Source organism: Nannospalax galili, unplaced genomic scaffold (assembly GCF_000622305.1).
Source record: "Nannospalax galili isolate Female #2095 unplaced genomic scaffold, S.galili_v1.0 scaffold543, whole genome shotgun sequence".
Taxonomy (NCBI): Eukaryota; Metazoa; Chordata; class Mammalia; order Rodentia; family Spalacidae; genus Nannospalax; species Nannospalax galili.
In genome coordinates, this window is record NW_008352270.1 from 1,399,431 (window position 1) to 1,427,322 (window position 27,892).

Here is a 27,892-nt window from a genome sequence, read left to right on the forward strand (position 1 = left end):
GAATGGTGGTTTATGTTTCAAACATTTTTTTTTTTATCCATGGGGGCTCGCCTCATATTGATTACATCCTTTTCTACCACAAGGCCCTGAGAGAATTCCTTTCCTTGTCAACTGCCAAGGCTCTTTCTTTCCTTTGCTGGGGTTTAAAAGGACAAACTACAGTTCTGGATGATGCGAGGAAAATGACATTGGTCATTATTCCTACGCTCATGAAATTCTCCCAAATTTCAGTGTATTTCGTGAACAGGCATGCCAGGTACCAGGAAAGAAAGCATGTCATTCCAATGTGACCCTCCATCTACTCTCATTGGTTAAAAAAATGATGGGTGATCATTGGAACTATCTACTGTTGAGCCAAACCATGTTGAAACCAACAATGAAAAATTTGCCTGTTTATTCACCAGCTATTTCTACGAGTAGTTCTAGTCCTTTCCTGATGAGAACTCAGGCTACTCAATACATTATCCCATTTATAAGCACCACCCAGAGTTACTTTTATATATTCTATTCTTTTGGGAAGCAAGACAGATCTATGTTTCCAAGCATACTTCATTCATTCACTGAAGGTCTAGCATGGAGTTACAGGACCCTGAGGGAGTGGGATGGGGACGAGACTACACTTCCCTCCTATTCTCATGAACTTAAATGAAAGTAATGCTAGGAAAAAAGGAAGCATTTGTTTCCATCTTAGAGGCAAAAAAACCAAACCTTACCTCAGTACAGAAAGCAGAAACACCAAGCAAGTCTCTGCGTGACTCAGTATGACTTACTTCTAACCAAACTATCAAACTGATGACCTTAAATTGTTCTTTCTTACATCCTCAGTGAGGCATGGAGAATGCCCTGGATGGATCTGTTTCCCTCAACACTGCAATCCATCAGCATGCACAGCCTCCATCCAGCATCACACAGTATAATACATCTTTAGTTTCTGTAATGTCTTCCCTATGATTTTATCCCCAAATGCTTTACATACTTCACTAAGACAGCTACAGAATTAAAATAATCAATCAAAGCAGGGAACAGAAAGCAAGGAGGCTTATTGAAGGAGGAAAAGGCAGGCTCAGGGAAGAGATGGGTCAACTCCGCTCCTCAGGTGACTGAGAAGTCTTCCTCTGTCATAACTCTTCCACGGGTTTATTATTCCAGGCTGCATCCCTTATCCATTCAGTCCCTTAGAAACACAATTAGGTATCTGGGCTTTTATAAGACACTCAGTTTTCCAATGATGCCTTTTTCATACCTTTGGATGGTGTGATTTTCTCCAACCCACCCCAGAGCTAAAAAAATAGTTTACCTCCTGAGTGTACACCTTGACCTGATTGGGGAATTCTGGGAACAGCTAAGCACTCCAGTGGAGAACAACCTGGAGACTCCCTTTTGCCCAACAGTCATTTCTTTGTTCACTCTGTAAATGCCATAATATAGAAGGCATTGTATGGGATCAGGGATGCATGGGTGGGTTGGTTCTGATTTTAATAAGGGATGCGGAGATAGCTTAGTGGTTAAGAACATTGGCTGCTCTTTCGGAGGACCTGAGTTCTATTCCCAGCACCCATATGACAGCCAACAACTGTCTGTAACTCTAGTTCCAGTGGAATCTGATGCCCCCTTCTCACCTCCATGAACTTGCAGGGCACTTACATACATGCAGGCAACACACACATACACATAAAAAAATTTAAAAAAATTTTTAAAAGCAGGGCTGCCAGGGAAGACTTTACCAAGAGAGTGGCATTTGCAAAGAGGTCTATGCCAAGGAAGGCTACATCAAACAGACACCTGGAAAGAGCAACGGAAAGTGAAAGAGCAAAACTTGGGAGGAGGGTTGCATGGGGCAGCCAGGTCAGTACACCATGAGGAGCACAAGCAAGAAGGGGCGAGTGTCGGGAGGCGGGTTGGGCAGCGTATATAGAAAGGGTCTTTAGCTTTTGCTCTGTGGAATAATACGTAATGTTTTATTAACTGACAAAACTTAGAAAAGATCTGATGGTCACGATCAGTCTCCCAACAGATTCTTTGGTGAGCTAGGTATCCGTTCTTTTTTGTTAATTCACGTGTGTGTATGTGTATGTGCAGGTGTGCTCAACTGTATGGACTTGTGTACAGGCCAGAGATTGGAATCAAGATGTTTTCCTCAAGCTCTTCTCCAGGCTGGTCAGCAAGCGCCTGGGATCCACCTGTCTCTGCCCGCTAGCACTAAGGCTACAAATGCACATTACTATGCCCAGCTTTTTACATTGATTCTAGGGGTTTGAACTCAGGTCCTCTTGCTTGTAGCAAGCCTGTTACCCATTGGGCCATCTCTCCAGCCCTGCATCCATTTATTTTATGATGGTGTTGCCATTTTTAGATGGAGATTATTCACTTCATGATCACACACCCATCTTGACACACTTCAACTTTAGAGACAGAAGAACACGGGGCTGAGAGCATTCAATGATTTATTCAACAAACATTTCCTGGGTGCTCTTTTTAGTACTGGGGCTTTAACCAAGACAGAGATGACTGTCTCGGTCTTTTGGAGCTCACATTCTGGTTCATGGGCTCTGGAATTTGGAATCAGTCTGGTTCAAATACCTACTCACTGCAACTAGCTGTGTCACCTTGGCCAATTTTCTTCTTCATTGTCTACTTCAGTTTCCATAGCTAAGTAATGGGACTATGTAGCAAGGCCAACTCATGGGAGCTTTTGAAGGTTTTACGTGTGTACAGAGTCAAGATGGTGTGTAGAAAGTAGAAAAACCTCAAACAGTGGAAGCTGTTAGGATCTCTCAGTGAGAGACTACTGAGGAAAGGAAACCAGATCTGGATATACCACAGGAAGGTGGCAGCAGAAATACAGACCAGGAAGTGTGTGAAGACTGGCCACCAGGAAAAACTGCGTCCTGCTCAGTCCCCTTCTCCTCGGGACTCAGCCCTCACTTCTGCTCATTTCCAACCCACTGCCCATCACCCAAATTCAAGTCATAAGCAGAAGAATATCCTCCATCTTTTACTTTGATTTAATTTAATATTTTGGTTCATTTTCGGGGTCAATGTCATGACACTTCTAAATTGTGGCATGAGTCATCACTGAGTTCTGAATAATAGAATTTTTTTTTTTAGGCAGTGTACCTTGTAGTCCTGTTTGGCCTTGAACTTGAAATGTAGCTAATGTTGGCCTTGAACTTCCGATCCTCCCAATTCTACCTTTCAAGTGCTGAGATTATCAGTGGTGTGTGTCCTCAGAGAGGCAGGAACCCAGATCTTCTCAATGGCTGTAGATGCCTGAGAAGCCATTAGGTAGGATTACAAGAGCCAGGCAGGCATCATTGAGGGTGTCCACTCAGAGAAGGACATGGATGTTTCACAGAGTGTCCTTTTGTGGCAGCTGCTGTCTTAATGTCAACTCTAAGACAAAATGGAGTTTATGAAGTATGTGATCACATTTTCTCTTAACCCTCGCCATTACCCTGTGAAGCAGGCAGGATGATCTTCAGGAATAAGAGGAAATGAAAACTTGGAGAGGTCAAGGTACTTGCCTAGTTTCAGACTGAGAACACAACGTTAGGTTGGTCTATCTCTCCATATGCACATTATCTGTTGTCTTTCCCTGTTCACCACCAACACCAATTAGAAGACATTAGAAGTGTGCAAGGACTAGAGCCACAAATGCAGAGAGTGGTCAACAAGAATCTCTGGGATGGGGCTAAAGAGGTGGCTCAGCAGTTAAAGCACTGGCTGCTCCGAAGAGGACCTGGGTTTGGTTCCCAGCACGTATCTCTCCCTAAATAGTACCTGTGTTTGACTGCTTTCTAGTCGAGGTGCTGGCTATCAGCTCACAACAGCTGGGGACCATTTGTATAGGACTGGCTAGAGGAAACCCCTGCTCAGGCCTTTGTGTTCATGTCTGAAAGCAAAGCAACTTCGGTGAGCCAGAAGCAACCCAGAAATTTAAAGATTTCTGCATTTTTATTTGATGTGTATGAGTAGTTTTGATTGCACGGATGTAAGTGCACTCTGTGCATGCAGTGCCTTCAGTGGCTAGAAGAGGACATCAGATCCCCTGGAACTGTGGTTACAGATGGTACAGTACATGGTGCCTACAGTAGGGGATGGTGAAGGCAGCACCTACGGGTGCAGAGGTCACCTACTCACATTATGATGTGCCAAAGCACAAGTGCCACTTCTGCTCCGCTGTGCCCAATGGCAGCAGAGCGCAGTCCATGTGTCCTCTGGGGTGAGGCTATGGCTGTTCAGGTTGTCTGTGTGTAAAGTGTCTTGGGATTCTTTTTAAAACAGGCTCCACAGTGTAGGTACTAAATGGCAGCCACTTGTTTGCAGGGCTTTTGCTGTTTCTCATGGCAATCAAGATATATTTCTTCTTGCAAACAACACCTGAGACTGTTTCCTGGGGCCTCGGAAATCCAAGGGCACTAGATATGCACTTGGCTCCTTCTTAACATCTCTTTCATGCTCCCACTGAGGTGAGTTTAAGTGAAACTACAGTCATACAACTACAGCTCCTAAAAATTCACCTCATCCATATACATGAGCGACAGTTCTTTTCCAAGAAGTTCTTCCAAGAGCCTTTTCTAAGAAAAGTAAAGCTAAGGCCTGCCAGGAATACATAAACAAGAAACCCAGAGGGCAGTGGTTTGGCCTTCAAAGATCCCTGCCCGGCTCTGCTGCCCAATAAAGGAGACAGGAATGGCGGGAGAAACCGGATCCCAGGCCACACCTACATGCAATTAGAAAAAAAGACACCCCCTTTGGAGCCCTGCAGGAGCTTCCCTGGCTCAGCCAGCAGAACCTAGGCTCCACTTAAGGCCACTCACAATTGGGTGCCCTGTTCCATATGCAAGTGACAAGACTGTGCATGCCAGCTCTCACCAGTGATCCACAGGAAGCTGGGTGGTGGCCCTGCTTCCATGGGAAGCTGGGGAATAGGCAGACAGCTGGAGTGAAGGAGAGAGAAGAGTGAGATGAGGGAAGAGAAGCAGAGGATGGTAAGTCAGAACAAGGCTCAAGCAAGAACAAGGAGGCAGGGGTAGCACTATGCACTGCTCTGGAAAGAAACGAGACACCGGAAACAATAAAAACACAGAGAATTTTCATAATATGTGCTCGTAAAAGTACTCACGCAGTTCTTGTTTGTGTTCTTAGTTTAGTTTGGTTTTGTCAAGGTATCATTCTAATAATGAACACAATGCTGTTAAACCAGAGGCAGAAACCATGCAACAGAAACAGCCCTATCTTGCCACCACGAGCTACCCAGTGAAAGAGGAATCTTGTGCACTTGCCTCCTTTTTTCTCTTCCTCTATCATCTGAGACCAGCTGTGGTGTACGGGTAGCTTTTCCTGGTAATAGTTGTTGATGTGTTTCACAAGCGTTCCCCTAGAGAACTGTGCCTGATGGAGGACCAGAGGACCAGTGGCGGGCAGTCCTATGCTTCTCCTCATCCTTCTTGGACTTAATAAACCCCGAGCACATAGCCAAGCACTGTTATTACATGTAAAGTGCCCAGAGACCGAAGAAAACCTCTTTACCCAAGATGACACAGGCGAAGCTGATGCTGCAGCCACATAACCAGGCACTGCTTTTATCTGGCTGCCAGCAAGACAATGAATATAGTAGTACTAGGAACAGGAATAGTTCTAGGTATGACTATATGTGCATATATGGAACTAAGACTGGGGGGCTTACTAGAGTTGAAATGTAGTCCTATAGCAGCTCCAGGACTCAGGAGTCAGCCGCTACATTCAGCCTACTCTTGACCCTGGGACCTGATTTTAGAACTGTTAACCTCCAGCTTCAAGGACTACTGGTCAAATCTTAGGGACATGATCAAGAGACTTGGAGAAAGCTGGCAGGTAGTTGAAGGGTCACTTAAAGACAAAGATGGAAGAAAGTGCAGGAGAGGTTCTAATGGACAGAAACACAGGAACACCCCTAAGAAAAGAATGTGTTTAGGCCAGAGGCAAAGAGTGAGAGGAATGTTGCATGTGCATACACAGCATTAGGAGCTGCCCCATGGGGCTGATGAGAGGAGTTACCTGGTCCTGACAGTAGCTTGATGAAAGTACAAGACAGCTCGGTGGGTGAGAAGACAGAGCACATGGATCCCACAAGATGAATATAAGGTGTGTTAGTTACTTTCCATCATCAGGACCAAAATACCTGGCCCAGGCAACTACGGGAGACAGGCCTTTTCCCTTGGTTCACAGTTTCAAAGAGCTCAGTCCATGGCTACTTTGCCCATGTTCTTGGACAGACCATCATGACAGTGGAAGTGTGTGGCTGTTCTTCACTTGTTGGTGGACATGAAGCAGGGGAGGGCAATACAAGAAGGAGCCCAGACGGGATACAGCTCCAAGGACATGTCCCCAGGACCCATCTTCTTCCAACAAAGACTCACCTCCTACCTCCCCATCTCCCAAGGGTACCATCAAATAGAACAATTCTTAGGTCAGAGCCATTCATTAGGTCAGAGCCTTCATGATCTTATTGTCTCTGGAGGTATCCTCACAGACATTCCCAGAGGTGTGCTTTACTACTCTCCTAGGCGTTTCTCAATCCAACCAGGTTGGCATTAACAATTTGGAAGGCATGGCTATATTAAAGGGAACATTAAAGTTTATCAAAAAAAATTAAAACATAGGACAGGGATATTTTTAATCAGCAGGGGGAAAATATGAGAGTCATAGTTTCCTAAAGGGAAGTGTAAGATGGGGCAGGAGGACAGAGAGCAGAGAGAGATGCAGAGACAGAAAGATTAGAGAGAGGCAGAGAGAATGAGAGAAGAGACAAAGACAGAGGAAGAAAACCACAGTTGTTGATTCTTCGGGTTATTTGGGAAAGAAAACGCAATGTGGAGCTGTGAGGTCATCCAAAAGATTCATTTTCTTTTCCAAGGTTCAAGGCAGTTCCACACAAGATCCAGGATCTGCGCATCGTTCTTCGAGCAACAATGAAGTTTCCATTGCCTCAACCTACAATGATAGGGTTCCACCCAAGAGTTTTTATGGGGTTTTGTGTACTTCATGTGATATAAGGCAAAGTATATAATTAAAGAAGTCAACACATGGAAAAATCCAGCCATTCCCTTCGTCATTGTTCCATCTCAATATAAGAATCATGCAGAGATTCACACACTTGAAATGTCCTTTATGCCCAACGCCAGCACAGGATGTGCTCACTTCTTTTTTAGGTCTACAGCTACTACTTTCAGTCCTTTTTTGTTAGACCAGATCCCTAGCCCAGTGTGGCTTCTAACGCTCTATGTACCCAAGGATGACCTTGAACTTTTGATCTCCTGTCTTTACCTCCTGAGTGCTGAGGTTATAGGCACACCCTGTTTATAAGTGCTGAAGATCCAACCCAGGGTTTTGTACATGCTAAGTAAACACCCTGCCAAGCAACCTATGTCCTCAGTCCTGACTTTTAAAGTAGCCCCCCTCCAGAACAATTTATTGAAATGCTATAGTACCAACAATACACAATGCTGATATTTAAAGAAAGAGAGAAATTCTGACAGGAGAGGCAGAATTCTGACAGCTGATTGGGATCTACCATTCTTTCAGAAATTGCTTCTCAGACTCTATGGTGAAGGACACTTTTCTCTTATTACTACATGCAGAACACTGACCCAATTTTTTGTTCTTAGACAGATGCTATAGTTTGAATGCGTCTCCTCCAAAAATCATGTTGAAACTTGATCCCCACTGCTCTGGTATTAAGAGGCTGGGCCTTCAAGAAGCCAGGAAATCAGGGCAGGTCAGAAAGAGTCATTCTCTCTGGTTCTTCAGTCTTCCACCTCATGAGGACATGGTGGCAGGGAGTCATTTTGGAAACAGAGAACAGCTCTTACAGACACAAGGGCTGGCACCTTGATCTTGATCTTCTCAGCCCCAAGAACTCTATGATACATAGTCTCTTGTTCTTTGTAAACTATCCAGTCTTGAGCATTTTGTTATAAGAGCAAGAGTAGAATACAACAACAGGCCCTAAGTTGCTGTAAACTTGCAACAGAAGTTCTAAATACTTCTTGTCTTTCTCTTACACACATACACACACACACACACACAATCACACACACACAATCTCTCTCTCTCACACACACACACACAATCACACACACACAATCACACACACACAATCACACACACACGCAATCACAGACTAAGAACAGTGGTTGGATCAGCATCAATTCACAGACCACTTCTGGAGTGACCATACCCAAGAGCATCTTTGAGTATTCGTAATTAGAATTCATATATCATAAATATTGAATCTCCGATGCAACGAAGTCTACCCAGACCTCTACCCATCATTCTGAAAAGTAAACATTTAAAAAGTAAAAGTTAATGATAACAAACAAAAGTGGATATTTGCAGCCCTCAGCAAATCTATTCTTTTTTAAAAAATTATTGTTTCGGTTCTAGTTGTCTTTTCAAACAAACTGTAGGGCCCCTGCTCTCAGAAGTGCTTTGTACAGTGATCAGCAGGCCATGGTGGTGGTGAAACAGTCCTAGAATAAAGCATCTCACTAGTGCTGAACACAAAATAGGAGCACAGGCTCTCCCATGAGAGGATCTGATATGAGCTCCCCACCTTCTTACTTCCTAAATGTGGCTTGAGGCCAGTAACTGCTATCATTTTGATCTTGAACATCTGCCAAAGAGCCAAGTGCCAAAGGCTTGGTCTCCTTGGTGGCACAATGAGAAGGCGGTGGAACATGTAAAAAGTGGCCTAGTGGTAGGTCTTGAGGTCCCTGAGCAAGAATCCTTGAAGGAGAGCATATGATCCTGGCCCCTTCTCAGCCTCTTCTGCTCCCTGACCATGGAGTGAGTAGTTTTGATCTTCTGAGCACCCCGGCATGACTTGTCACTGTGAGGACTCATGGACCAAAACATAAAACTGGGCCAGAGTAAGAGCAAACCTCCTCTTGTCATAAGTTGATTATCTATTATTGTTATAGTAATGGAGAGCTGACTGGATACAGTCACTTAACCCCAGGGTTCCTATTTAGCCTAAAACAGGGGGCATGATAGGATCAGGAGGGTAAAGGAGAATTCTGAGCTCTCAGCAGCTATCATCTACACTGTCTACAAGTTTGGCCAATGGTGTTCCACCCATAAGAACTGAAAGGAGTCTGGTGTAGCTCCCTGATTCCCTGTTCCCAGACTTGGAGGCAGGATGGATTGCAGGAGACTCACAGGGCTGCATCTCCATCACACAGCCAAGTTGGAAGAGTCAGAAAATGATGAACACAGCCTTTAGGGATAGAAACTGAGCCTATCCCCCAGTCCCACTGAGCACCAACTGAATCTATGTCTCTTCCATCCAAAACCATAGCTGCTAACCATTTCCAATCTCAGTGTCCACAACAGAACTCTATTTACACTATTTTGAAAGCCCCTCACCATCAACTGACACAGCTTTTCGGCTGAAACCAATAGGCTCCTTGATCCTGAGTCCACTTTACTGTTGGACAACAAAAGCTTTAACTTATCACTTGGACCTTCAGGAGCCCAAAGACATCAGATATAGTCCCAGTTCTGTCTCTTGACTCTCTTGACACTTGAATAAGTCTCTCAATCTGCTTAGGTGCCTGCCAGTAACAGGCAGGTTGTCAATATGCTGCCTCCCTTATTGGGAAGAAGGAAGGCTCAAATTTTATTGATGATAGGAACAGGGCAAAGCAGAGGAATGGGTAAGAGATGAATGGAGAGAGGGAGAGAGAGAGGGAAAGAGAGAGAGTTCCTTTTTACATGGCATTCATCCTTGCTGTACACAGTAAGCCCTTTGAAGATAAACTTACAACATCGGTATTCACAACAAAGATGATATTAATGGGCCAGAGAGATGGCTCAGCATGTAAGGCACTTGCCACCAAGTCTGATGACCTGAGTTCAATCCCTGAACCCATATGGTAGAAGGAAAAAACCAACTTCTTCAAGTTGTCCTCTGACCTACATGCATGTGTACACACACACACACACACACACACACACAAATACTAATAAATAAATAAATGCAATAAATACATACTAAGGAACAGGCAACTCCTTGGATCTTTCCCAACTCTGTGAAAGCTCAGTCCTGAAACCCCTGCAGTTCTGAAGAGATGACTTTTGGAGTCTTTGCTTATGGCTGGCATTATCTCCAAGGCCCCAAATATTATAACTAACCCATTCATTTGGGGTACCCCCACACCTGCTCACCCCAAACAGGACCCAACAGCAGCTCCAACCTCTTATTTCTTCCTGATTCAAACCCTTATAGCTTTCTGTTTTGTTGTTATGAGTCAGGCAGTTTACTCCACACTTCCAATTCTCTGGAAAGACTTTGAACACTAGAATTTTCACACTCCAAGAACATCATGTAAGCAAGGGCATAGGAGGCCATCTCCATGAGAGCACTGACTGCTCCCTCCAGCATGAAGGCCAAGTAACTTTGATCTCCTTAGGTGACAGGGAGCTCACTTTCTCTAGGCAGTTTGAACAGTCAGCAAGTTCTCCTTCATCCCCAGTGAACTGAGAGATACCTCCCTCCTGCTCTTAGGTTTCATTCAGTCTTTGCACACACACATGTAGTCAGCAAAATATCCCTTTACATAGTGACCCAAGAAACTTCTGCTTAATGTAACTTCTCAGTTCTCAGTCAAGGCTCGTGCACCTCTGGCACACTCTGATAGGCTACCCCAGACTCAGGATCATCTGGGTTTGTGGCATTTCCTCCTAAACTGTCGAACTCTTCATTCCCACTCTAGATAGGGATGTGGCCTCCCAATGAGCTTGGGCTCCCTGCTCAGTGGTCCAGACAGCACAGAGATCCACACACCAACAGAGCTAACTAATGATTGTCTACGCTAGGTGACCAGTATACATGTATTTCCTGTCACTTCCCCCATATCCAAGCTAGTCCAAGGTCAGAGGAGAAGGAAAAACACAGCGCCCAAATACGATGAGCCCCTCCAAAGCCAGTCTTCTAATAAGCCTGGCATGCTGCTTGCTGATATCTTCAAGCAGGACCCCGCCCTCTCTTCCTCCTCTGACTTGCCCCCTTCCTAATCAAGAGCCCCTTCCATATATTTATGGCCTGGATGTCACTATTTCTAAGAATAAGGAAAGTCACACAATGTACTGGCCAGGTCCACATCTCTATAATTTACCATCACCTAACTTTAATCTTCAAAGGCGATGTGATCTTCAGTTTATAGACATGGAAATTGAGCCGTGACTCAAAACCTCTGACTTCATATCTGGTGCTCTTTATTCTGGATCCTATTTATGCTGGAGCCTACAAATCCTTGGCAGAGAAAATTTTTGAAGGTTAAGCTTTGAGTATCAAGTGAAGAGTGAGACATCAAGATAAAAGCAGAGGGATCGATAAGCTATTTCTGGTTCTGCTGTGAACAAACTTAGAGTTGAACTTCCTGGTCCTCAGGTTCCTTGTTCATAGAATCAGGAGACGGAATCAGACAACCCTGCAGTTCTTTCCCATTCAGCTGTCCTTTGTCTCCAGGCCCGTCTCCGCCTTGCTGCTAAAGTTAGGCAGACAACATTGCTCAAATACCTTTCATTTTTTGGTTCTCAAGGCTTTAAACACTCCAAGATTAGCTAGATATTCAACATTTGATTAACTATCCACCTAGCCTGTCAAGAAGGAATGAGCCTGACATCTATTCAATGGTCACGTTTAGCCAGTTCATTCTCTCTAACGAGCAAGTAAGACAGAGCCCTGTGAGGAAGGCCATTACACCAAGAAGGACCATCTTCAGAGCCACAAATTCTTACAACTGTGGCTCTCAGCTCAGGGGACATCTGATAATGCCAAGAGCCAGCAGGGACAGGGACACTGGTTTCTAGTGGACAGAGACCAAGGATGCCACTAAACATGCTACAATGCATAGGACAGCCCATCAGCACATTTGTCTGCCTCACAATGTCAACAGCATCTGGCTGAGAAATCTTGCCTTCAAATGCCAACTTAAAGGATAGCCCCCAACACCGTTTAATTCTTTCAGCTGATCTGGTCCATGTAGAAGGCTCATCAACTTGATACATCCAAAAGAACTAAAGATCTGAGCATCTCTTACCGTGCAAAGAAGGAAGCAGCCACGGAGGTGCCTGTGGAAGTCTCGTTGGCCACACAGGAACTCTGCGGGGCTGGGACACTGCTGGCTGTTGGCTTGTCGGCATTGTAGCGGTTCAGCACAGACTCCGTCAGTCCCTCTCGGCCAGTCTCTGTCATCAGCTGGGATATCTGACAAAGAAAATGGCACAAACTCATTACCTGTGGCTCACAGCATTTCTGACCACTGCCAGCAGCTGTCTGGAGAAGGCAGTGGGTTTAGGTCACACCCACACTCCGTTACCTGTAGGTGCTCAGGGCTTCTATGCCATTTTCCAGCATGTTAGCTGGGACACTTCTTCGTTCCCATTTAAAATAATGGAGTAAAATAACCCTCTGACATTGTAGGCTGCATTATACCTATGTCTGCCCTCCATGGGAAAAGGAAAGTCACCTATTAGCCATACATTCTTTGCAGCCTGAGATCAGAATGGTCACATGAACTAATGCTTATTTCTCACCAGGAAGAGCCCCATGTGCTCGCAGAGGGGTGGTCAGAGGTTCAGTCTGATGAAGGCAGAAGCAAGTCTACTAGTAAAGACCGGAGAGCCTGCACAGCGGCAGCCGCTGGAGTCAGCCTGGGAACAGGAGCCAGAGCACAGGCCATGGAGGAACGCTGCTTACTGGCTTGCTCCCCTGGGCCCTGCTCAGCCTACTCTCTTATGCAACACAGGCTCACCTGCCTAGGGGTGGCACCACCCACAGTGGGCTGGGCCCTCCCACATCACACAACAATCAAGAAGATGCCCTCAGACATGGCCACAGGCCAGTTCAACGGAGGCAATTCCCTAATTGAGGCTCCCTCAACCCAGGTGTGTCGAGTTGACACTATCCAGCACAAGGACTTTTTCTTAATTGGGTTAAGTGAGGTGGGAAGACCCACCCTGAATATGGAGTGTAAATTTCAGCTGAGCACTAAAGATGCATGTTCTCCTCTCTCTCTGCTCCCGACTGTGGATGAGATGTGACTAGCTGTCTGCAGTTCCTGCCACCTTGACATCCCTGCCATGGTGGACTGTAACCTGGAATTGTGTGCAGAAAACCCCTTTCTCTCCCATGTTGCTGTTGACAAGGTGTTCTATCACAGCAACAGAAATGGAACTAAGGCATATGCTGTTTCATTTTTGTTTGTTTGATGCCAGGTCTCATGTAGCCCCGGCTGGACTTGAACTTACTACATAGCCAAGACTGGCACCATTTTATTTATACCAATTGATTTTGTAACATAAGACTGAGTTGAGAATCTAGTTTGCTATATCCCCAAACATGCTATAAAGAGCCTCACTTCTGGGCACAATGAGGATGTGATATAGAAATGTCCTTTTGGGAAGTGCTCATCATAAATATAACAATAATTATGAAAGAAAAGTGTATGTGTGTTGTGTGATTACTTCAAAACTTCAATCTACTTCCAAAGGGAAAATACTAGTTTAAAAAAACCATCAAACAAGGATAACTCCAGTTAAATAAAAAACGTTTTTGACCTGCTAGAACCTTTAAACGATACCTGGAAAGTGTTCCTGTTGCTTAGAAGATGCAGGCGCGATAAAGCAGGACCCGCTTCCCCTTGGTAACGAGCAGGACAGACAGCCAATGAGTGATCCCACGTTAACACCGGGACATAGAAACATTTGTACCTCTCAGTGTTAGTGAAACAACCGTTTGCTCCGCATTTCATTGACTCAAAATGTTGGTCTGCTTAAATTCTTGCCTTAACTTGGAAAGCTTGGCGTTATCCAGTGGAAATTCTGCCAACACTCCCTTTCTTACTTTCATTCATTTTACGCACCAGAAGGAAATGTGATGCCAGGCAGAGCAATTGGAGAGGCAGCAAGATGGAGGCAGCCTGGAAAATGATGTACCCCACTGCCATCCACAGGAGCTGCTGACTCTGCAGTACCCTGGGGTCACCTCTCTGGGCTTCCTCTGCTGTCACCAGCTGCCACTGTCCCAGAGGGGATAGTGAAGAGTTGTTCTCTCCAGCTAATGGGGACATGATGCTCTCCTGAACAACATCCAGGAACAAAACCAAACCCTCAAATCCATGCCACCTTGTTTTCATCAAAAGCTATTTGTGTAAAGTACACATCTGATTTTCCTTCCCAGTGACATCTGAGGAAGTCAGCAAGTGGATGTGTTGCAGAATTAGTGATGCCTTGCACGCTGTGGGGGGTTCACTGAGCAGTTCTGTCAATCTTCTGTTGAAGGTTCCTTTTCATTACTGTATTTCTTTTATAATTTATCTTATGTCTTTTTGTTTGTTGTTTATTTTTGCAGTGCTAGGGATGGAATACTGAACCTTGGGCATGCTAGGCAAGTGTCCTACCACTGAGCTACATCCCAGGCAGTTACAATATTTAACCTACAGTTAGAAGAAGGAATAGTATTCTTCAGCACCCACGCATATCAACTGTACTAGCAGGGGCCCTGCAAATACATAGTAGCCACTAGATGTATACAGTCAATGACAGGCACCTCACAGAGGCACAGGTGTCTGCTTGCTTCTAGATCCCCAAATCTGGTGTGGATGGATACGGACAACCCCTTGTGGCTTTCAAAAATTCTACTAAACAACTGAATCTCAATCCATGGAGGACTTCCCTCAAAAAGAGCTCTTGGCTCCCTCTACCCCAACTGAGATGAGATCTCTTACTTTGAAAGAACTGGAGAATCATGACCATGGACACTAATATCCCCCAAGTATACAGAATTATTGAATAATCATTGCTTTTCAAAGTTGGAATCACGGAATGTCTTAGAGCTCAGGGAAATCTCCAAATCATCATCTTCCAAATTTTTCACAGAAGGGCCTGCACATTCAGTTTGTAGCTAGGAATAAGATTCAAATTCCTACACCACTGCTAGTCCATCTGTCCCTCCCTCCCTCCCTCCCTCCCTTCCTACTTTCCTTCCTTCCTTTCTCTATCGCCCCCATGTCTTCTAATTAAAAAATGGCATATATACTCCTTCCTACTAACTACAAAGTTTAAAAATTAGAAAAAAAATCAAAGAATAAAACATATGTATGCATCTACTATCATCATTGATAAATACTTATTTATCCTAGAAGATGCTTTCCAAAGGAAGCCAAAACTGAAGTTGAAAGCGAAGCTCGCGGCTCTGTGAGGCACCCTGCCACTCATCCCAGTGGCTCCTCTCTGAAATGACAGATGCCAGCAAGGACCATTGATATGGCCAGAGGCTGAGGAACTCTAAACCTTTCCCTCCACACTCTGGACTGCCAATGCAGAGACGGCACTTCCCCCAGGGGCTGCTCCCAGAGACACTCATCACCCTGCCTCCCACTTCTTGGCTCCTTGCACATGCCATTGCTCTCTGTCAGGACCGCTTCTGCTTTTCCTTCAGTGTCTGTGCTTTGGTTTACACTCCGCAGGTTACACATCATGGGACAACAAACTGGGGCTGGTTTATACACTGTATCCCAAGGTCAACACAACGGCACACAGAGATAGTGAAAACATGTTTGAGGCGCAAATCCAGACAATTTTTATTTTCTACTGCTCACATTTATCTGATTAAATTTCTTTTACAAAGACTTAAATAAGTAAGAGCATTCTGTTTCCAAATTTCATTATTTTGCTATGTGTTTAGCCATACATAGTGGCAAAGCACTTGCCCAGCTTGTATAAGGCCTTGAGCGCCATCCCAACACTGAAAACAAAAGCCATCTTTATCGTTCTGTTCTCTGATGATAGAATGCTATTTCCCCAATTTCATCACTGCTGAAGTACGGTGTTTTGGTTCTTCTCTATGACAGTTTGGGGATAAAGTTCTAGTCCCCCCCTCCCCTCTCCGACCCCCCTCATTGTTGGTTTTTTTTCCAGTGCCATAGATTGCCCAGGTCCTCATTCATGCTGGGCAAGCACTCTCCCACTGAACCCCACTCCAGACCCTTCTTTGTCAGCTCAGTTGTGCTTTCACTCAGTGCAGGAACAGCCATGTACTGAGGACTCAGCTGTGCCAGGCACTGAGATAGGCACATGTGCAAACATGTCTTGGTATCTTGAATATCTTCAATATTTACTTCGTTTCTTTGCCAGTTGTGTACAAGTCTCTAGCAGATAGCATCTTGTACAAAGACAGTCTTCAGGATGCTAGTGTAGGCAGCCTCTGAGCTGCCTTCTAAAATCCTTCTAAAAATCAAAGGAGCCAGGTCTTCTCAGTAGAAATCAGTGGTAGCTGCTTTAACTTAACAATTAAAGTCATATCAGTTCCAGGGATTCAGAGAGAGGATGCTTGTTTATCAGATAAGTTATTCATCACTACTAGAATTCTGGCTTTAGGGTGCTGGGTCTGGGTAGGTGACTTCTCACCAAGGGGCTACCATGTTTGTCACCAAGACACTTATTACCAAGAACTTAGTCCCTTCAACCTTGAAAACTATCACTAGGACAATACCATCAGTCATAAATAAATTGCCTCAAGACACGAAGGGGCAAATAATTACCCTGTGGATGAGATTGTATTAGGAGAGATCTGCCCTATCCAAATTCCTTCTGTGGCTAGGAATTAGTGATAGCCTGTCCCAGAACTGTACATGTTAAACAGAGGGATAAAGTCCTCAAAGGCACCACCATTAACACAATGAAGGATGCTGATACCTACTAAGTAGCTCTGATAAGTCCTTGTCCCTTCTTTAAGACTCATGGGAGATAGTCAATGTACAATTATCTAGACAGGTTGGCTCTTGCTCTCAGTTCACAGACAAGGTAACAGAGCTGCAAAGGAAACATGATTCACCCAACATCACACAGCATAATCGAAATACAGGCCCTCTCTCCGTTCTTTTTTCCTTCCTCCGACCTCACTGTACTTAATCACACTTCATACCTCTGTGACCAAAGTGTATTTAATAAGCTGAGGACTGGACAGATTTTGGTAGCTATGGAAAGTGAACTTCGCTTAGTCCGTGACTTCATGAAGTGTGTGTGTGTGTGTGTGTGTGTGTGTGTGTGTGTGTGTGTAAAAAAAGCTATAGAAAGTGAACTTCGCTTAGTCCCTGACTTCATGAAGTGTGTGTGTGTGTGTGTGTGTGTGTATGTGTGAATGCTACCTATGACTTGCTAATAGGGAGGTATCCAATGTGCTTTCAAGTAAATCTTCAGGTGGAAGGAAAACCCCATCACCCATCAGGGAGGAGAGCAAGGAGGTGGCCCTGTTTGGGTGAGTAATGCAGGGGCAGGCCTAGCAGTGGAGGGAGGTGGGAGGAGAAAGCTAGGTCACTTCCAACATGCTTCTGACAGGAAGGAGAGGCTGGGCCCCCTAGCTTCTGCTCTCTCACCACTCATCCTCACTGGGGATCCCCCTGCACCCTTCTGTCTCTCCACAGAGCTGCTTCTCAAGATGGACATTCCAAGGTGTTCCTGAGGAAATAGAGACACTTTTGTTCTGTGAAGTTGGCAGACCCCTGCTCTCCAATATCATTCTGCTCCTGACTTCTGAGTTTTAAGTTAGGCGGTGGCCTTCCACCCAGCCAGTGGGACCCGCCACCTGTTAGAAGGGCCCACTTCTGCTAACTGTAATCAAGTCTCTGTTCCATATGACAGTCCAAGAGGAACTAGTTTCTAACTCCTAATTCTAACTTCAAGGGGTGTGGAGGTGGAGCCCCTGAGACCCTGTCCCTCCTCAGCCACTCCAGCACTCCCACCCCTGGCTCCCAGGCCAGGCTGGGAACACATGGACGGGCAGGAGTTGATGGCTGGGATCCCTCACTGCAGTCCTTAGGGTTGTCCTCTTCAGAAACGGGATTGTAAGACAAGGTATCCACGTCACCAAGGAGGAAAGGGAAGTTGGAGAGGTCATTATCCCCCAAGGGAAAGCAGGAAGGAAGTGGTGGAGCTGAGAGGGCACTGGTGTGGCACCACAGTGCTTCTCACACTGCCCTCCACTGTGGCTTAGCTTCCCTTCCTCCAGCTCAGCCCCCTCCACCCTGACCCTTCCCACAGCAGCTCCATAAGCCTCCCATGCTTTACTGTCACCACCCAGTTCTGAACAGAAGCCTTACTTTAAAGGATTCTGTTTTACCTTGGTCTTGTGACTGTTTCAGATTAATTTCTTCCTTTGCCATACTGTGGAAAACACACAACGCTTCCTGAGAAAGTGCAGATTCAAAGCCTCAAAATATCTGCTTCACACTGAGACCTACAGTCTGTATCATTATTCTTAGTGTAAACTGAAAACTCACGGCCATGTCTAATCACAAACTCAAGGGACTAGATTTTCACCACAGGGTCATGTATGGATTGGTTCTGATTAATTAAAACCCACTTTTAGCTCTCCAGCTTAGTCACACGGGACCACTTCACTACCCAACAGTGCCCATCACTTTTTTAACACTGTCGTGTCCCATGGGGAAACGAGATGGTGGTGAATAAGGTACAGGATGACAGAAAAAGGACCGAGGCTGTGAGAAGGTGCTGTGTGCATATGTGCATATGTGTGTGGACATGTGGGGTCCTCCCTGCTGGTGAGAATCCTGTGTGTCATGTTATGTACTGTGGGGTTGCTTTGCACAGGTTACATGGGAATATGGCTTCCCTCTCTATTTTAACCTGAGGGCAGACACACGTCTTTAAATCACACTGAAATTTTTTCACTCGTACCTCAACATGAGAAATAGCCATTCCTAAATTTGGCTATGCTCTTGACTAGAGAATCCAAACAAAAGATATCTAGCTCTTAACAACTTGCTTTCACATTGCAAATTACAATCTGTCAGCCCTCTAGCTTTCCCCACTGAAGGAACAGTTCAGAGCTACCAGTGAGTGTCAGCATGAAGATTCATTTTAAATGGCATTAGTGACCCCCAGAAAGCCTCCTCCTTTTGACTCTGCCAGGATAGCAAGGAACTCCAAACAGTGCCTATGTCCTATATGCAGGTGTCCATGGACAGCAACTGCTTCTTATTCAGTCCTTATTTACTGACATAATACCTCCTCCCAAATCCCAGAAATTGGTACTTAATAACACTTTCTCTTTCACTGTAGCTCACTGTCTCTATTGTTTTGGTTACAGCTATAAACCGTAAGTGCTCAGTAAATGCTTTTGAACAGGGTTAGCCCAAATCATCTGGATGAGGGGAGTCACCCTCGCATTGTCTGGAAGCTTCTGCATGGCCAGTGTTGGGGTTTTCAGACACTAGAGCCCATCGGGATTGATCAAGCTCTCATGAAGTGTAAACTAGGGAATGAAATTGCTGTGGAGAAGGAAAAATGATGTAGCCTTAAAGATGAACCACACCAAGCAGATGTACAGATATCCCAGAGCAGGCATGTGGACACTGGATGGATGGCTGTGAAGGACAGAAAGGCACTTGCCTCCAGGTATAGCAACATGATAGCGTGGGCCACATAAGCCTTTCTCTGTGTCTGCTCTTCCTAAAGACAGAAAAGCATTTTTTCACTCTTCGACATCTGAGTTATGTAGAACAGTCAAACTGATAGTGACAGAAAGTAGAACGGTGGGTGCCAGGGACTGGATGAGAAGATTGGACTCATGTCTACCGGGTTCCAAATTTCAGTTTGGGATGTAGAGTACTGGAGACAGGTGCAGCAGCAGTTACATGTTGATGAGATGTCATTAAAAATACCACCAAACTGTAGACTTAAAAATAGTTAAGATGCTACATTTTGGATATGTTTATTTTATCACGACAAAATGTCCCATGATACCAAAGAGTTCCTATCTTTGGACCTGTCTCAGGAGACCATGTCCTGCTCTACCATTTACAGAAGATAGTCATAAGGATGATCAGCAGAGATTCAGAGTCAGGAAAGAGGACCAAGAACCCCAGGGAACGTTCTGTCTCCAGTGAATTTCCTGTGTCTCTGACCATGCTATGTCACATGCTTTACGAGATTATCACAGTGACAAAGTAAAAAGATCCCCATCTAGCCCATGTCTAAAGGCTGTAGGAGATATGGCCAGGCTGAGCTCTCCATGGAAGACGAGTGTCGGGGAAAGAACAGAATGGAGCCAGCGCACCATCAGGGAGCTGAAGAAAACTCCATCAGCTCAGCTGACTGATTAAAATGGCCAGATTCTTTACACTCATGTAAGGAAAATACTGCCTCCCTCACCTACCCTCAATCTCTTGCCATAACACCTGAATACTCAGCTAACATTCCAGAATGTAGGATTCCAGAGCTGGCATGGGTCAGATAATTTCTTAGGCTCAGAGCTTACCTTAAGGCATTCAAATATAACAATTCATTTCCTAGTGTTTTTGGTATACTGTCCACGAAGTACCCTCATCTTAAGCTTGCCCCAGGCCTGGCCCCATCCCCAAGGCTCCAAAGCACACAGACCACCTCTTGGATTCAAGTGGCCTTGAATCACACAGATAAGCTCCTCCCCGTGCTGACCAGCCCCCAGCCACCCCAGCAGACCAAGATGTGAATCTTCCGTCCCAGGGCTGGATGTTTGATTACCCTTATTATCTTAGCTTGCTTTGGCTATAAATTTTATTAGTGGCCATAAAATTATCCATCCACAACATTTGACTCAGTGACCTCTTGCAAAAGAGACACACGAGGACTGCGAGGGCAGCTTTTTCGTCCTTCTTAATTTATAGTCTTACCTTCATCCATAGTCCTTATGTGATGAGACTCAGCAAACAGAGGAGGCTGCTCATGCCATGATAGCTGTTATCAGGGTTTACATCTGACCCCTCAGCACCTGAGAACTGTTTGCTTTTCTTCTTTGTGTTGCTAGAAGGTAAAGGGGCAGGGCCACCTGCCTGCTTCAGGAAGGATTCTGGGTCCTGGATAAAGGGCAGGGCCAGCTGTGTTGCTATTTTAGACTCTTCTCTTAAATTTTATACTTCTAGAATGTACAGCTGAAGGCAGAGTTCAGTGTCTTTTCAAAGGATCTCTTAGGACAAAGGACAAAGTCTTCCCATTGAGTTGAAGGTGTTTCATACACACTTTAGTCTGTCTTTCAGGCATGTTAAATCACAATCTTTGAAAGAGTAACCCACAATAAGAAGACAGGGAGTCTAGTAGACATGGTGAGATCAGCTTTAACTCAAGAGACCTTGAGGAAGGGATATTGGGTATCCTTGGAGGCCATCATCATTCCCATGACCGTTTTTGAGCACTGGTTAGAGAGTACCATGTTTAATTCTGACATTAATGCTATCAAGTTGGCACCACCTTACCAAATAAGCGTGTCAACTGTGTCACCTGGGAAAACTCTGGAGCAAGGAATGCCACTGGCCTTGGTCCCTTCCTATCCTTGAGATTATATTTGATGCTCGGTGTAACTGATTTCACTTTCAATTTGCAACTAAGCAAACTCAGAGTGAAGAGTCAGAATGAAATTCCAACCTGAGTCACCATCTCTACCATCAAGGTTGGGCCACAGGCTACTTCTCTGTCAACTCCCAAGACCTGGGACCAGGCATCCCTCATGTTCCTCATCACCCTGAGCAGCCCGTCTGTTGGTGGAAAGTTACCACTGTTCCCTACCCTCAAATGTCCAGCAGAAATCCAATGCTCTAGACAGTATTAACAGACCCCTTCCCTACACTGTGAAGGCAAATGTAACCCTTTACCCCTAAGAAAAGGAAGGCCACGCCTTCCACAGTCACCAAACCTATCCGTAGGGAACTAGAGCGAGTGTTGTGATCTTTCTGATCTTTTTCAGTGTTAGTTTTTGGTTATGGTCATGGAATTTGGGCTTCATGTATGCTAAGCACATGTTCTACCACTGAGTAACAACCAGCCTCTGTTTCATTTTATAATTGTCTGTCTTTAGTCTCTCTTCCCAGTAAGCAGGCAACCCTGCTAGGGCTGTGATTGTTTCTATTCTCAGTACCAGCCTAGGACTGTATCTGCATATGGATACATGTAATGCATACATTAATGAATATATTACTTAGCAAATACATGCAAATAAAAGTGAACCTAATCTAGCTGGTTTGCTGCAATTTTATTTGTTTCTTAGGGATAAAGAGTTACATTTGCCTTCTTAAAAATTTTATGGGGGTTAGAGAGATGACTCGGTAGCTAAAACCACTGGCTACCTTTGCAGAAGACCCAGGTTCAGTTCCCAGCACCCACATGGTGGCTAACAACCATCTGTAGCTCCTGTTCCAGGGAATCTGACTCCTTCTCTGACCTCTGCAGGCACTGTATGCATGTGGTACACTAACATACATGTAGGCAAAACACTCATACACATAAAATAAAAATAATAAATAAAATATTTTAAAATTTATGAATAAGCCACAGAAAGCTTTCTTCAATAAAAATCAGGTATTTTAGCATTTGCTTAATTCAAGACAGTGTTAAGAAAAGTACCCAGGCTAGGGGAAGAAAGGGACGACGGGAAACAAAGGAAAAAGAAATAAGAGAAAGGGCAAGAGAGTCAAACAAAAAGGAATTCACATCAAACAGCGGAAAAGGGAGAAGGAGAAGGCGGCTGATCCTCCCCACCGGCTCCACGTCAGCACAGCACACTGCAGCCACAGCCGGAAGCAAGCTGGCTCCAGAAAACGGGGCAAAGGATCACAGGAACTCAGAGCCCAGCAGAGGAGAAATCAGCCCGGAGGCTGAAGTCTCACCACTTTGCCCCAGTTTTTTCCTCTACCAGATACACATTTCAGCTGAACTCAGAGCCCTTGGGTGCTAGAAGATGCACAAACAGAGCCATTTTGCAAACTCGAACCATCCTTCCATGTCTCACTTCAAAACAAATAATTTTAACCTTGAAAGACAAGGACTTGGCATGTCTGGATCTGAACACCGGTTCTATGTAACTTTTGCAAAACGGCATTGTTTATTTAGTTATGCGGGCGAGGGTAAACACAGTAAGATTAAGGGACCGCACATTAGATTAGCCGGAACTGCTGTAGCCTTTAATTCTAATACAGACCTTGGCCTTTTCCATTTATGTTTAATCGGCCGTCTTTTCTTGTCTGTCGAGGTCATCAGGGTACATCTCTAAGAAGTCACCCCTTCCCAGAGTCTGTCATTGCTCTTCATCTAAATCTGGGCTAATGCTTGGAAAACTTGCAAGGAAGCCGACAGTGCACAGTGGCCTGGATTGAAAAGCACTCTGCCTCCTTATTCTTCCCTTGCACTCTAGTACCAAAAAAAAAAAAAAAAAAAAAAAAAAAAAAATAAAAAAAAAAAAAAAAATCTAGAAGTTCTGTGGAGGGTCAGACAGTATTCACCTCTGAGTAGCCCACCAAAGCCTGCAGTATGGTCAGTGAGCTGATTGCAAAACAGCCTTGCATTCTCCACAAACGTGAGGAAAAATGTCAGGCATACATGTTTGCAGCCCACACACGTGTGCATATATGCACAACTCCTCAGAATGCCAGGGATAGTAGAAAGGAGGGCCTACACAAGGCACAAGGGTAAGGTCTGCAGTTATTGGAGTCCAGATATCAGGAACCATGACAGGACAGACCTAGGATCTATGGGGCTCAGATCAGCCGGGGAAAATGCTTTTCCTTCTTTGAGGTCCTTCAAGGACACTGGCAGCATTAGGGCTGGCTCTAGATTGTATGAATCACCCTGTTCTGCTCTGATTGGCTCATATCATAGCCAGAAAGAAGGATGCCCAAACCAGAGATAGGCTGGAACAAACCGAACGGGTATTGTCAACCCAGTGTTTGGCAAAAGAGTACAGCAGGCACAGGGCCCCCCAGAATGTTGTATTGACTGAGAAGAAATAACTCTTGGCCTGGGTTAGAACAACATAGGAGGGAAAACTGCTGCATCTTGGTTGAAATGACATAATGACATAATGTGCCCTGTGATCTAAGCCATAATGAAGCACAAAACAGGAACATTAGAAATATAATGACATCTTTAAATATGTTCCTATTTAGCATTTCAGCAGCCTTTATGCAAAACCATATGAAAATGTCTATGACAACAACATTCCCCACCAACATCTGAAACCATTGATGGTGAACAAAGACTGATGTTCAGTCCGCTGATTGTTACCGCCTTACAGGATTGTCACCGCCTTACAGGATTCTAGTTGTAACTTCATCTCATATTTTCTGTTTACCAACTGCAGAAATGGCAAATCCTACACAATCAAAACAGAAAAACGAAGTAGGCCTGGAAAAGCCAGCAACTTTCATGTGTCTACTGACACCTGTCAAGAAATCTGCCATGGGAAAGCAGAACTCTAAAATAGCTGAAAAATCTCAGAAATACAGTGGAGAAGAAAAACAATGTCTGCAGATAAGCATTAAAGCCAGCACCTCAGTTCTACCCAGAGGACCATCCACAGGGCCTCGGGATCAGGTTGATCAGCCTCTCCACATCTCAACTCCCCAAATCAGAGATAGGCCAAAAGGAATGTTGGCAGGAGAGCTCTCAGGCAGCTTTCTTCTCAGATAAAAACAGCTTAAAACTCAAAACTAGGACTGGAGAAATGGCTCCGTAGTTAAGAGCACTGACTGCTCTTGCAGAGGACTGAGGTTCAGTTCCTAGCACAAGGTGGCTAACAATGGTCCTTAAGTCCAGTTCCAAGGATTTGACACCCTCTTCTGACCTCCACAGACATTGCACAGCATGGGTGCGCTTACATACATGCAGGCAAAACACTCATATGCATAAAATAAAAATAATAAATAAAAATGTAAAAAACCCTCAAAACCAATGCTCTGTAGCTTTCTCTACAAACCTGCACACAAGCAGGTAGGCACTGCTATGCTGAGCCCACAGAATCTCTGATGGTGTTTGGAATTCTTTCTCTCTGAGTGTAGCATCATTTGCTCTATAAATCTGAGGTTTTAAACTCTCATACCATCCCTATATGTCCAAAAGCAAAGAACAATCCACCAGAGCTGGTTACTGCAAAGCTCCAGGTTATTGATCCTAATCAGGACGGATCCTAGTCTTGCCACCAGACCCATGACCTTTAGCCTCTCATGATTTTCTAATGAGAAAACCCATGGTTGTCTCCTTGGTTCATCCTGCAGGTCTAATTATTAATTAGATCTACCTGCTTACAAGTGTGTGCCTTTCTTTCATTTTTTACTAATAGCATTAAGAATGCTTTAGAGCATAACATTTGAGTATGCTCTTCCTTAACTCTGAATTCTTAGATTAAAAAAATTACTATTTTAAAATGCTAAAACATATTTTAATGTTTTAAAATCCTGGATGTCACGATTATAAAACAAAATTCTGAAGTGTTTTTCGGTTTGGTTTGGTTTGGTTTTGGCTTTTTTCAGATGTCTTCAAATTGTTCCCATATCTCAGAATCCTCATACTCTTGCATAAAATTAGCAAAGGGATTTTATGTGTGAGTTGACATCAGAAGTTAATATACTCTCACTGTATATTTGCTGAAGAATCATTCTGCCTTCCATTCCCCTTCTTTTTCCCATCGTGCTGTAATAGTCTATCTAGTGTCCTGGTTTCTTTACTTGGTGGTTCTGCTCAAATTTCCTGCCTGTTCATTTAAGACGTTGCTTTTCCTGTCCATTGTGCATGCTGTGGCTTTTTCCAAAACTCAGCTGGACTTGCTTGTTGGAACTTCGAAATATGGGTCAAAGTCAATACCAACTAACTTATTGTGAGCATATCTAACTGGACTCCCTCAGCTAACAAACCAGAGCCAAGATTGGTATTCCCCAACACCTCAGGGAGCCCAGCCAACACACTTTATTCTCAAAGCTGGACCCGAGAGATCATCTCTGACATATCTGCCCTTGTGTTACAAACCTTGGGTCCCTGGAGTCTGTATTTAAAATAGAACTGATCCTTGGGGATTCTTGTCTTTCATACACACTTGAAAAGCTATTCATCTAATCCTGAGTTAAAAGACTCTAAGACACATTTAAAACTTTGTCTTGTTTCAATTCCCCCAAATTGAGTTATTCTCTTAGTCTCTTAGAAAATGCAACAACATCTCAGCTAAGTATGTCATCTTGCCCCAAGCCCCAAACCATGACTCTATCCTTAACAGAAAGCAACTTTAAAGTTTGCTGTGATTTTTTTACGTATGTGAAACAATCACACAGACAGGGCCTGGTTCTCACATCCAAGGTCTAGAATCAATCAGGCCATCTCAGAAAGAAACCTGTGCCAAAAGCTGTAATTTTCAATTTGGATAGAGGATACTCACACTTTCACCAGCAGACAGCAACATCTCCATTTTGGAAGGTCATTTCTAAGTGCCTTTTGGAGTAAGCTTTACTAGTTCATACAGCCTTCTTGGTGAAAGTTGTGAAAACTGAACTATATGAATTCCTACAGAGCAGAATTAAACATTTGAGCCAGGATGAAACAGCACGTGTACATGTTATGTTGTAAAGGTTTAGTGGGTTTTGTTGTTGTTGTTCTAGTTGCCTGAGATGAAACCAAAGCAAAGAACAGCACACACACACACACACACACACACACACACACACACACACAGGCTCACACAGGTGCATGCACACACACACAGGTGCACACACACCTAAGGTGTTCTTTGAGCAGGAAGAAAACTCAAGCAGTGTCTCTGAGAAAAAGGAAAACTACTCCTTTTAGGGGAAAGAATGCTAAGAAATCCCTTATAAAATACCAGCACTTGGGTGGCAGAGGCAGGTGGATCTCTGTGAGTTCAAGGCCAGCCTGGTCTACATAGTGAGTTCCAGGACAGCTGGGGCTACAGGGAGACCCTGTCTCAAAAAGTCAAAAAAAAGAAACAAAAAACCATAGGATCCACTTGAGACTTCTAAACAGTAAATACAGAGAAAGTATGCAGCCTAAAGAGTCTTACATCAGATTAATCCTACAAGGAATAGGCAACACAGACTCTCCCCCTACTGACTTTTAAGATCAGTATAAGTAGGAGGCTGGAGAGTGGCTCAGGAGCTAAAAGACCCAGGTTTGATTCCCAGCACCTTCATGGTGACTAACAACCATCCATAACTCCAGGGGATCCGACACCCTCTTCTGATCTCCATGAGCACTGCACAAAATAGGTGCACATACACACATGCAGGTAGTAGGCTCATACACATAAAATAAAAATAATAAATAAAATATATTTTTAAAAAGAACAGTACAAGTAGCCACCTGTCTCAAATGATTCCACTATGTACCTACTAAAGGGGAGAAGAATCCAAATTCCTTCTCAAACATGAATTAATGTTGTTGTTGTTGTGTGTGTGTACATGTGCACATTTGTGTGCATGAAGATATGCACATGCATGTAGAGACCAGGGAACAACCTTGGATGTCATTCCTCAGAAACCATCCACTTGATTTTTTGAGACAGGCTCTCTCTCTGTCCTGGAGCTTGCCTACTAGGCCTGTATCTACCATTCCAGTGCTAGCTAGGAGTACAAGTGTACCCTCCTTGGCTGTCTTTGTTTTTATGTGGGTTCTGGGGCTTAAATACAGTCCTCATGCTTGCAAGGCAAGCACTTTGCTGACTGAGCTAGGTTCCAGTCTCCCCCTGCCCCAAAGGGTAGTGTTTTATGTATCCCTGGCTGGCCTTGTACTCAATATGTGGCCAATGATGACCTTGAACTTCCAATCATCCTGACTCCATTCCTGAATGCTGGGATTACAGGTGTGCACCACCACACCCAGTTTATGTGGTGCTAGGGATAGAACACAGGGCTTCATGTGTATGCCAGGCAAGCACTCTACCAACTAAGCTATATCCCCAGACTTCAACCATGATTTTTTTTGATGTGTAAGAACTTCCAGTATCTAGAATGTCAACCACTGCAGGCCTCCAGTGATTAGACTGTCATTTAGTTAATGCCTCAGACAGATCTCAGCT

At 44.4% G+C, this 27,892-nt stretch overlaps 1 protein-coding gene across 3 annotated transcripts in view; it reads right to left on the reverse strand.

Moving 5' to 3' along the window:
* The window catches only part of Kif26b (kinesin family member 26B), a 499,922-nt gene that overhangs the window by 246,005 nt on the left and 226,025 nt on the right, over nucleotides 1-27,892 (reverse strand). For all 3 annotated transcript variants that reach the window (XM_029554099.1, XM_008849151.2, XM_008849153.2), the window contains one exon: nucleotides 12,087-12,253. In XM_029554099.1, the coding sequence (XP_029409959.1) occupies nucleotides 12,087-12,253 (167 nt within the window). The remainder of the gene's footprint in view (nucleotides 1-12,086; nucleotides 12,254-27,892) is intronic.